Below are 12,054 nucleotides of genomic sequence, written 5' to 3'. Positions count from 1 at the left end.
GAAAGCTTGACTTCATCTTTGCCAATTTTGATGCCTTTGATTTCCTTTTGTTGTCTGATTGCTGATGCTAGAACTTCCAGCACTATGTTAAACAACAGCGGTGAGAGTGGGCATCCCTGTCGTGTTCCTGATCTCAGGGAAAAAGCTCTCAGTTTTTCCCCGTTGAGGATGATGTTAGCTGTGGGCTTTTCATAAATGGCTTTTATGATATTTAAGTATGTTCCTTCTATCCCAACTTTCTCAAGGGTTTTTATTAAGAAAGGGTGCTGGATTTTGTCAAAGGCCTTTTCTGCATCGATTGACAGGATCATATGGTTTTTCTCTTTTTTTTTGTTAATGTGATGTATCACGTTGATTGATTTGCGAATGTTGAACCAGCCCTGCATCCCAGGAATGAATCCCACTTGATCATGGTGAATAATTCTTTTTATATGCCATTGAATTCGATTTGCTAGTATCTTATTGAGAATTTTTGCATCCATATTCATCAGGGATATTGGCCTGTAGTTCTCTTTTTTTACTGGGTCTCTGTCTGGTTTAGGAATCAAAGTAATACTGGCTTCATAGAATGAGTCTGGAAGTTTTCCTTCCCTTTCTATTTCTTGGAATAGCTTGAGAAGGATAGGTATTATCTCTGCTTTAAACGTCTGGTAGAACTCCCCTGGGAAGCCATCTGGTCCTGGACTCTTATTTGTTGGGAGATTTTTGATAACCGATTCAATTTCTTTGCTGGTGATGGGTCTGTTCAAGCTTTCTATTTCCTCCTGATTGAGTTTTGGAAGAGTGTGGGTGTTCAGGAATTTGTCCATTTCTTCCAGGTTGTCCAATTTGTTGGCATATAATTTTTCATAGTATTCCCTGATAATTGTTTGTATCTCTGAGGGATTGGTTGTAATCATTCCATTTTCATTCATGATTTTATCTATTTGGGTCATCTCCCTTTTCTTTTTGAGAAGCCTGGCTAGAGGTTTGTCAATTTTGTTTATTTTTTCAAAAAACCAACTCTTGGTTTCGTTGATCTGCTCTACAGTTTTTTTAGATTCTATATTGTTTATTTCTGCTCTGATCTTTATTCTTTCTCTTCTTCTGCTGGGTTTAGGCTGCCTTTGCTGTTCTGCTTCTATTTCCTTTAGGTGTGCTGTTAGATTTTGTATTTGGGATTTTCTTGTTTCTTGAGATAGGCCTGGATTGCAATGTATTTTCCTCTCAGGACTGCCTTCGCTGCGTCCCAAAGCGTTTGGATTGTTGTATTTTCATTTTCGTTTGTTTCCATATATTTTTTAATTTCTTCTCTAATTGCCTGGTTGCCCCACTCATTCGTTAGTAGGGTGTTCTTTAACCTCCATGCTTTTGGAGGTTTTCCAGACTTTTTTCTATGGTTGATTTCAAGCTTCATAGCATTGTGGTCTGAAAGTATGCATGGTATGATTTCAATTCTTGTAAACTTATGAAGGGCTGTTTTGTGACCCAGTATATGATCTATCTTGGAGAATATTCCATGTGCACTCGAGAAGAAAGTATATTCTGTTGCTTTGGGATGCAGAGTTCTAAATAGATCTGTCAAGTCCATCTGATCCAATGTCTCATTCAGGGCCCTTGTTTCTTTATTGACCGTGTGTCCAGATGATCTATCCATTTCTGTAAGTGGGGTGTTAAAGTCCCCTGCAATTACCACATTCTTATCAATAAGGTTGCTTAGGGGCGCCTGGGTGGCGCAGTCGGTTAAGCGTCCGACTTCAACCAGGTCACGATCTCACGGTCCGTGAGTTCGAGCCCCGCGTCGGGCTCTGGGCTGATGGCTCAGAGCCTGGAGCCTGTTTCCGATTCTGTGTCTCCCTCTCTCTCTGCCCCTCGCCTGTTCATGCTCTGTCGCTTTCTGTCCCAAAAATAAATAAACGTTGAAAAAAAAAATTAAAAAAAAAAAAAATAAGGTTGCTTATGTTTATGAGTAATTGTTTTACATATTTGGGGGCTCCGGTATTTGGCGCATAGACATTTATAATTGTTAGCTCTTCCTGATGGATAGACCCTGTCACTATTATATAATGTCCTTCTTCATCTCTTGTTACAGCCTTTAATTTAAAGCCTAGTTTGTCTGATATAAGTATGGCTACTCCAGCTTTCTTTTGGCTTCCAGTAGCATGATAAATAGTTCTCCATCCCCTCACTCTCAATCTAAAGGTGTCCTCAGGTCTAAAATGAGTCTCTTGTAGACAGCAAATAGATGGGTCTTGTTTTTTTATCCATTTTGATACCCTATGTCTTTTGGTTGGCGCATTTAATCCATTTACATTCAGTGTTATAGAAAGATATGGGTTTAGAGTCATTGTGATGTCTGTATGTTTAATGCTTGTAGTGATGTCTCTGGTACTTTGTCTCACAGGGTCCCCCTTAGGATCTCTTGTAGGGCTGGTTTAGTGGTGACAAATTCCTTCAGTTTTTGTTTGTTTGGGAAGACCTTTATCTCTCCTTCTATTCTAAAATGACAGACTTACTGGATAAAGGATTCTCGGCTGCATATTTTTTCTGTCTAGCACACTGAAAATCTCGTGCCAATTCTTTCTGGCCTGCCAAGTTTCAACAGAGAGATCAGTCACGAGTCTTATAGGTCTCCCTTTATATGTGAGGGCACGTTTACCCCTTGCTGCTTTCAGAATTTTCTCTTTATCCTTGTATTTTGCCAGTTTCACTATGATATGTGCAGAAGATCGATTCAAGTTCTGTCTGAAGGGAGTTCTCTGTGCCTCTTGGATTTCAATGCCTTTTTCCTTCCCCACTTCAGGGAAGTTCTCAGCTATAATTTCTTCAAGTACCCCTTCAGCACCTTTCCCTCTCTCTTCCTCCTCTGGGATACCAATTATGTGTATATTATTTCTTTTCAGTGTATCACTTAGTTCTCTAATTTTCCCCTCATACTCCTGGATTTTTTTATCTCTCTTTCTCTCAGCTTCCTCTTTTTCCATAACTTTATCTTCTAGTTCACCTATTCTCTCCTCTGCCTCTTCAATCCGAGCCGTGGTGGTTTCCATTTTGTTATGCATTTCGTTTAAAGCGTTTTTCAGCTCCTCGTGACTGTTCCTTAGTCCCTTGATCTCTGTAGCAAGAGACTCTCTGCTGTCAGCTATACTGTTTTCAAGCCCAGCGATTAATTTTATGACTATTATTCTAAATTCACTTTCTGTTATATTATTTAAATCCTTTTTGATCAGCTCATTAGCTGTTGTTATTTCCTGGAGATTCTTCTGAGGGGAATTCTTCCACTTGGTCATTTTGGATAGTCCCTGGCGTGGTGAGGACCTGCAGGGCACTTCCCCTGTGCTGTGGTGTATAACTGGAGTTGGTGGGCGGAGCCGCAGTCAGACCTGATGTCTGCCCCCAGCCCACCGCTGGGGCCACAGTCAGACTGGTGTGTGCCTTCTCTTCCCCTCTCCTAGGGGCGGGATTCACTGTGGGGTGGGGTGGCCTGTCTGGGCTACTTGCACACTGCCAGGCTTGTGATGCTGGGGATCTGGCGTCTTAGCTGGGGTGGGTAGGCAAGGTGCACAGGGGCAGGAGGGGCAGGCTTAGCTTGCTTCTCCTTAGGTGATCCACTTCAGGAGGGGCCCTGTGGCAGCAGGAGGGAGTCAGATCCGCTGCCGGAGGTTTGGCTCCGCAGAAGCGCAGAGTTGGGTATTTGCGCGGAGCGAGCAAGTTCCCTGGCAGGAACTGGTTCTCTTTGGGATTTTGGCTGGGGGATGGGCGGGGGAGATGGCGCTGGCGAGCGCCTTTGTTCCCCACCAAACTGAGCTCTGTTGTCAGGGGGCTCAGCAGCTCTCCTTCCCTTTGTCCTCCAGCCTTCCCGCTTTCTGAGCAGAGCTGTTAACTTATGACCTCCCAGACGCTAAGTCGCGCTTGCTGTCGGAACACAGTCCGTCAGGCCCCTCCGCTTTTTGCAAGCCAGACTCGGGGGCTCTGCTTGGCCGGCGAGCCACCCCTCCGCCCCGGCTCCCTCCCGCCAGTCCGTGGAGCGCGCACCGCCTCGCCGCCCTTCCTACCCTCTTACGTGGGCCTCTCATCTGCGCTTGGCTCCGGCGACTCCGTTCTGCTAATCCTCTGGCGGTTTTCTGGGTTATTTAGGCAGGTGTAGGTGGAATCTAAGTGATCAGCAGGACGCGCGGTGAGCCCAGCGTCCTCCTACGCCGCCATCTTCGGATCTTGTTTTCTTATCCATTCTGTTATCCTATGTCTTTTGATTGGAGCATTGAGTCCATTGACGTTTAGAGTGAGTATTGAAAGATTAAAAAAATTTTTCTTTTAATGTTTATTTATTTTTGAGAGAGAGCGCGAGTGAGTCACGGAGGGGCAGAGAGAGAGGGGGGACACAGAATCCGAAGAAGCTCCAGGCTCTGAGCTGTCAGCACAGAGCCAGACATGGGGCTCAAACCCACAAACCGGTAGACCATGACCTGAGCCAAAGTCGGACTGAAGTCTTCTAAATTCCTTTTTTAAAATGTGGGATTTGGGGCGCCTGGGTGGCGCAGTCGGTTAAGTGTCTGACTTCAGCCAGGTCATGATCTTACGGTCCGTGAGTTCGAGCCCCGCGTCGGGCTCTGGGCTGATGGCTCAGAGCCTGGAGCCTGTTTCCGATTCTGTGTCTCCCTCTCTCTCTGCCCCTCCCCCGTTCATGCTCTGTCTCTCTCTGTCCCAAAAATAAATAAACGTTGAAAAAAAAATTTTTTTTTAAATAAAATGTGGGATTTGAGGGGCACCTAGGTGGCACAGTCGGTTAAGTGTCCGACTTCAGCCAGGTCACGATCTCGTGGTCCGTGAGTTCGAGCCCCGCGTCAGGCTCTGGGCTGATGGCTTGGAGCCTGGAGCCTGTTTCCGATTCTGTGTCTCCCTCTCTGTCTGCCCCTCCCCTGTTCATGCTCTGTCTCTCTCTGTCCCAAAAATAAATGAAAAACGTTGAAAAAAAAATTAAAAAAAAAAAATGTGGGATTTGAGTTACTGTATAGTCTCCTTTCATTTCAGCGTGAGGGACACCCTTCAGTGTCTCTTGTCTTCAACAATATTTCTCAGTTTTTTGTTTCTCTGAGAAATGTTTTAATTTCACCCTCATTTTCAAGAGTAGTTTTATTGGGTATGAAATTCTTGGTTGGTGCTCTGTTTCTTTCAGCACCTTGAATGTCCTCCCTCTGCCTTTCCTGGTGTCCAGGTATTTGATTACAAGTCAGGTGTTAATCTTATTGGGAATCTCTTGTACGTCACTGGTTGTAGTTTCTTACTGCTTTATAGTCAGTAGTCTGGGAGTGCCTGGGGCGCTCACTCGGTTGAGCGTCCAACTTCGTCTCAGGTTATGATCTTGCGGTTCGTGAGTTCAAGACCCACATCAGGCTCTGTTCTAACAGCTCGGAGCCTGGAGCTGCTTTGGATTCTCTGTCTCCCTCTCTCTCTCTGCCCCTCCCCCACTCATGCTCTGTCTTTCTCTCAAAAAATAAATAAATGTTACAAATTAAAGTCAGCAGTCTAACTGACTATAATATGTCTAAGTGTGGATCTCTGAGTATCCTGCTTGGAGTTTTTTGTTTGTTTTTTTAATTTGAGGTGTTTTGGGCCCAAATATTCTTTAGTATCTAATATTCTTTCTGCCACTTGTTGTCTCCCTTTGCCTTCTGGTGTTCTCATCGTGTATATTTCGGTTTGCCTGATAGCATCCCACAGGTCTCTGAAGCTTTGTTCATTTTTCCTTATTCTTTTATCTTTATGTTCCTTAGACTGGGTAATGTCAGTTGACCTAACTCCAGGTTCACTGATTCTTCTGCCTTTTCAAACTGCTGTTGAGCCCTTCTACTGAACAACCCTTTTCGTTATTTTACATTTCAACTTGAGATTTTATATTTTTGTTTTCATATACTTTTTTAAATGTTTGTTTATTTTGAGAAAGAAGAAAGAGAGTGTGTGCACTCACACACGTGAGCAAGAGAGAGGCAGAGAGAGGGAGAGAGAACCGCAAGCAGGATCTGGCTGCCAGTACAGAGCCCGATGTGGGACCCGGTCTCACAAACCGTGAGATATATGACCTGAGCCAAAATCAAGAATCAGATGCGTAACTAAGCCACTCAGGCACCCCTCTATTTTCATATTTAAAATAGCTTATTTAAAGTGTTTGTCTAAAAATAATAATAAAGTGTTTGTCTAGTACATCCAACATCTGGTGTTTGTCAGGACAGTTTCTATTGCCTGCTTTCTACCCACTCCCCTGGATTGCCAATTATTTCCTGGGTATTTGCATGTTTCACCTGTCTTTGTGTAGTAAACAACCCTCAGATTGTTGTAAGGCTTTAGTTAGCTTCTGAAGTTCTGAAATATTTATTTTGACAATTAGGCAGTGTTGATACTGCTTTTCTGGTGTCGAGTTTTGGAGGTGTTTACTTGGCCATTTTGGAAGTACTTCCTCCAGGTAAATCCTTTTAAAGCGTCCTTCATGAACCTATCTGTAGGTGATAGACTCTTCACCTGAGCTGATTCTTGATTAAAACCAAAGCACCTATCAACCTGTTGGTTAGTATTTATAGACTTTCTTAGATTCATCTTCAAAAAAATATTATTTTATTCTGTTTGTTTTAATGTAATTACTGGTCTGGAAAGAGATTCAGTTAAGAAGTGGTTAGTACTTGCTCTGTACCTACAACTGTTTCAGAGGATGTGAAAATGGGGTATACATGACATACTTTTGAAACCCTTGGGGATAGAACTGATAGTAATTGAGATAATAGGAATGGACACAAGGGAGATCCATTTAGGTTAGAAAGTCAGAAGCATTTCCTAAAGGGAAGGGTCACTTGAACATGTCACAAAGGATAAATAGTAGAGGAGGGGGAAGACAGTCAAGGCCAAAGGTATGACATTAGCATCATAGAAGAAAACAGGAAGCACAGACCTGCCCTTCTGCTTAGGAGAGTTTTGGGTTTTTTTTGTTTTTACTGTAGAATGATGAAAAATAAAGATAAGTAAGTAGCTTGCTGATAGATTCTAGAAGTGGTCTGAAAGTGATAGATTCTAACAGGTCTGAAAACCTATTAGACATTTATTACGTATTAGTAAATGAAGTGTTAGGAAAAAAAGTAAACACATTATTTTGGGCTATGTTTAAGTTATTTTGCACACAGGATTTGAAGTTGGTAAATTAATTTCTGCTGAATTATAAAGTTTTAGGTGTTGCATATGTGAAATTCTTCAATATTTTTAGGTGTCATTTGCCAATGCTCTACATCGGATTAGAATATGGATTGACCAATAACTCAAAGTTGGCTGAAAGATTCTTTGGCCAAGCGCTAAGCATTGCACCAGAAGACCCTTTTGTTATGCACGAGGTTGGCGTGGTTGCATTTCAGAATGGCGAGTAAGTCTTGAAAGGCCCAAAACCCTGTTTTCTTTCTGTAAATGAAATAAAACCAGTCACTAGAGTTTAAGTGATTAGGGACTCTTCAATAGATTTTTGTTTTTAAATGTGTATTATTTGAAGAGAAGGAGGCAGACATTAGAAAAAAAATAGAAAGTGTTATTGTGGAATTCTTTAAAAATACTGTACTGGGATTTTGGTCCCCTGGGAGGTGGGCTTCTGCAGACTCCATTCCAAGACTGGACAGTTATTGCTGACTGTCCAGTAACCACACCCTGTAGTTCTGCCTGTAGGCCTTGCAGAACCCTCAGTCAGTCATCTCCTTGTTGGTTAAGAGTTGGAGTCATACATTGAAGGGAGATTGCCCACAGCTGTGAAACAGAAATGAAGTTAATCCAAAAATTAAACTAATTAGAATGGCCCAGATTCCTGGTCATTTGAGGCATTAGTGTAACCTTGGATATTTGTAGAATAATTCAGTATCATGCTCTAAAGAGAAAAATGTCTGTAGTGCTTTGCACTAAATTATACATAAATTTAAAAACAACAAATTAGTACTACTGTGTTTTTTATGGCATGTGTGTGTATTCTAAGTATTGGATTATCTAGTGTTTACAAAAGCAAGTTTGGAGCTGTTGTAAAATGATGTAATATACAGCCTGTTGGTTTGTAGCCCAGGGCCCGCTCCTGGAGTACTTTCATACTTACGTGCACGTTCCCAGCCAAGGTCAGAAGTGACATTCTGCCTTCCTGTTTCTGCTCTCATACTGTAAATGAGTTTGTGGGTTTTTTTTCAGTGCCACATTTTTCGCATTTTTGTGTTTTTTGTTGATGATTTCACTGTTTGAAATGATCCCCAAGCCTCGTGCTGATGTGCTGTTAGTGACCGTAAACACAAGAAGGCTGTGATGACCCTGTGTTAGATGAGCTGTGTTGCTGGCTGTGAGTTCAGTGTCAGTAAATCAGTTTGTATGTTAAATAAGGTATCGATCACAGAAACACATATAAAACAGGTTATATGTTGAATGGTTGACCAGAGGTTTATAGGAACCTGAGCCTGTACTTTTGCCAGGAGCAGTAGTTCAGTATTTGCTAAGGCAGTGTTCACATTGACTTTATAGAATGTAATTACCAGGAATAATGATAATTAACCATATCCTAAAATCTTGAACGCTTATAATGTTAATGCCATAAAATTCATTAATTTCACCTTTAAAGTTGAATTTTAATAAACTATTTACAGAAGGTTATCTCGTTTTTTCTTAAAATGTTTATATTTGCTAATTTTGAATAACCTGCAGCCTTTTCCCCTCTATTTTAGATGGAAAACAGCTGAAAAGTGGTTTCTTGATGCATTGGAAAAAATTAAAGCAATTGGGAATGAGGTATCTTATGTAACATCTAACTCTTGTGTGTGTTTGCTGTTGAATGAGAACAATAATATGGACAAAGTCTTGCCTGGGAGATAAAGGGCTAATATTTATCATGGCAAATGTCTTGTTAATGTTTGAATTTCAGGCATTTATTTTGCTGCATGGTGTAAAATGAGTTTGTTTCTAACTGAGAAGGTAGATGTCAACTGTTTGCTTCCTAGGAGGCTTTGATATGTGGGAGTAATCAGAATATATTTGATGATTTTTTGATATGGGGAATATGTGACAGTTAGTGGATACTAGTGGGCACTGTAGCATCTAACATAAGATGTCCTCTAGAACTGAAGAGGCTCCTCTTGAATTAATGGGTAAGTATACAGCACCCACCTCTGTAGGAATAAGGCCAGGTATCATTTTATTCAGACCTATCATGGCTCTTCCTGACCTTGTAGTTACTACATATTTAGACCTCTCAAGGTTTGAGAGATTTTGCTAGGTTCTACCATATGAAAGACGTGTGCTCATGAATTAACCTTCTGCTAGCTTGGATGTGTATATGTGGGTATTTTTTAAAAATAATATTAGGGGCGCCTGGGTGGTGCAGTCGGTTGAGCGTCTGACTTCAGCCAGGTCACGATCTTGCGGTCCGTGAGTTCGAGCCCCGCGTCGGGCTCTGGGCTGATGGCTCAGAGCCTGGAGCCTGCTTCCCATTCTGTGTCTCCCTCTCTCTCTGCCCCTCCCCCGTTCATGCTCTGTCTCTCTCTGTCCCAAAAATAAATAAAAACGTTGAAAAAAAATAAAATAAATAAAATAAAAAAATAATATTAATTTTAGATACTGTCAACTTCTGTAGGTAAGGGATTTGCATATTGCTACTTTTCTAGTTCTTGATTCTTTTTATTCACATCTATTTTGTTTTGTGCCATTCTGATTGTCACTTCCCATTTTTACTCTGTTCCTATTTGGGCCGCCTTGCTTATAACCCACATCTTCCTTGGTGCTGGTTCCCTTCACTGACACAGACACAGCTCCCTTGGGGTCCCTGCCAAGTCTCTTATTTGTCATACATATGAACTTAAAAACACTGTATTTCTGTGTGTTGGCACATCTTTTATATAAAACAGGTTCTTTTTTTTTTTTAATGTTTATTTTGAGAGACAGAGCGAGCTGGGGAGGGGCAAAGAGAGGGAGACAGGATCCAAAGCAGGCTCTGCGCTGACAGCAGAGAACCTGGTATGTGGCTCGAACCTACGAACCATGACCTGAGCCGAAGTTGGATGCCTAACCAACTGAGCCACCCAGGCACCCCTATAAAACAGGGTCTTGAACAGCTCAGTCTTGGGTGGTCTGGATAATAAATGTGTTTTTGTTATATGGGATGGCCACATACCACCTTGCTAGTTTTCATAGTAGGATACCTTAGGGCCTTGCTGCTCTAATGGGACCAGCTGCATCAGCATCACCTGGAAGCTCACTAGAAGTGTAGGGTCCCAGGTCTACTGTGTCACGTCTGCAGTTCTAGCAAGATCCAAGATTCTCATGCTCAGAGAAGTTTAGGATGCACTGTCACAAACTACACTTAGAGTTGAAACTATATTCGTTGATGATCGGAGAGCACTGTGGAGCCTTGCAGAAATTTACAGTAATGGCTTTAAGTACAAATGCCTAGTGCTACTGAAAGTTATGTGAAAAGGGGGAAATACTGTTTGCCTTCAGTTGTAAACTACAGCAAATGTCCAAACAGCCAAAGGGAAGCAATGTGCCTAAGAACCATGAAGGGTTTGTTTCCATTCTCATAGGCCACACCTCCTGGAGCCAGGCTCATGGGAGCTGGAGACTATGGCTCAGATCTGTTGCCTGGTTAGCTCAGACTGACTGATGTGTGTTGACTGTGTCCTAAGCTCTGAGCTAGGTGTTGGGAGGAAGTAGGAAACTGACATGATAGCTCCTGGCCTTAGACCTGTTGGGGATTGCAGATAAGTAAATTGGCAGTAATGATACAGTGCACAAAAAAGGCCATGATTGAGGAAATAAAGAAACTCAACGCAAGGGAGCAGTTAACTGGAATTTGAGGATGGGCCAAGAAAACCTCGTGGATACAGTTGTGACATTTCAGTCCTAAAACATGAGCAGATATGTTTTGCCAAGCAGAAGTGAGGAAAAGAGTGTATTAGGTATAGAGAATGGTATGTGCCAAGTTGGAGCTAATCGAGAATGTCAAGAAATGGGTCAGGAGGGCTGAGTGTGGATCGTCAAGGGCCTTGTACCTTATCTTGAGGTGGTTGGGCCCAGACAAGACTTGTTACATGGAGGTTGGCGTTATGCTGGGGCAGCTGATGAATAAGCCTTCGGTAGTTGCTAGGGGTTAGGGTTGACATGGGTGCCGGGCATGAGAGGCAGGCACTTAGAAGGGTGTGAGGTTGGGGAGCTGGGAGGGCAGGAGAGAGGGTAAGAGATGAACGGGTGGCATGCTGGATTTGCAGTGCTTATGAGGTTTCCAAGTGGGAATGTTTAGTAGGCAGATGGAAAGCTCTGGGCTCAAGATACAGAATTTGAATGTCAGCACAGACGGGCTCATTAACAGTGTTGTGCTAATAAAATAACAGCATCCTCAGGAAGTCTCTTCTAATAGGAAAGAAAGATGGAGAATCCACAAATACTCTGCTTTGTGCTGTGCAGTCACCGCCAGAGAGGGCGGCCTGCTTCACTGTGTGCAGTGGTGTGGTTGAATGGGCGTGACTGGAAAGTGGCACATGAGTCATGGGTTTGGTGTTGCTGTGTTTCAGGTGACGGTTGACAAATGGGAGCCTTTGTTGAACAACTTGGGGCATGTCTGCAGGAAGCTTAAGTAAGTGAACTAGGACCATTGCAGAAACATTCTTTGCGATTAAACGTTTACTTAATTTTGCGTAGCCTTTCTCCATGTTTTGTTTTGTTTTTTAAGGTTTTTATTTTTAAGTAATCTCCACCTAACTTGGGGCATGAACTCATAACCCCTAGATTAGGAGTTGTATGCTCTACCAACTGAGCCAGCCATGCACCCTTCTTTTCCCATATTTTTATTTTGAGGTCCTCCAGCTTTGTACTTTGCTTCTCAGACACAGCAAGCATCAAAATAATTATCTCTAGTGAGTTTTATTATCTCTTTTTTTATTATCCCTGGTAGTATAATTTTATTTTAGAAATATAGAGAATTACAATTCTCTAATAAATTTCATTTTCTTAGATAAAAAAATGGGTATTCAAAATTAATTTGGAAGAATTAGGACAGTAGGGTTTATTTAAAACCATATGCATATT

At 42.2% G+C, this 12,054-nt stretch overlaps 1 protein-coding gene across 3 annotated transcripts in view; it reads left to right on the top strand.

Annotated features, from left to right (window-relative positions):
• The window catches only part of CDC16 (cell division cycle 16), a 57,928-nt gene that overhangs the window by 28,830 nt on the left and 17,044 nt on the right, over positions 1-12,054 (top strand). For all 3 annotated transcript variants that reach the window (XM_040486981.1, XM_040486982.1, XM_040486980.1), the window contains 3 exons: positions 7,229-7,381; positions 8,703-8,766; positions 11,541-11,602. In XM_040486981.1, coding sequence (XP_040342915.1) covers positions 7,229-7,381; positions 8,703-8,766; positions 11,541-11,602 — 279 coding nt within the window. The remainder of the gene's footprint in view (positions 1-7,228; positions 7,382-8,702; positions 8,767-11,540; positions 11,603-12,054) is intronic.

This window comes from Herpailurus yagouaroundi, unplaced genomic scaffold (assembly GCF_014898765.1).
Source record: "Herpailurus yagouaroundi ecotype Mexico unplaced genomic scaffold, PumYag 164, whole genome shotgun sequence".
NCBI classification, from domain to species: Eukaryota; Metazoa; Chordata; class Mammalia; order Carnivora; family Felidae; genus Herpailurus; species Herpailurus yagouaroundi.
Note: the sequence above shows the minus strand (reverse complement) of the source record. Positions and strands in the feature narration are given on the sequence as shown.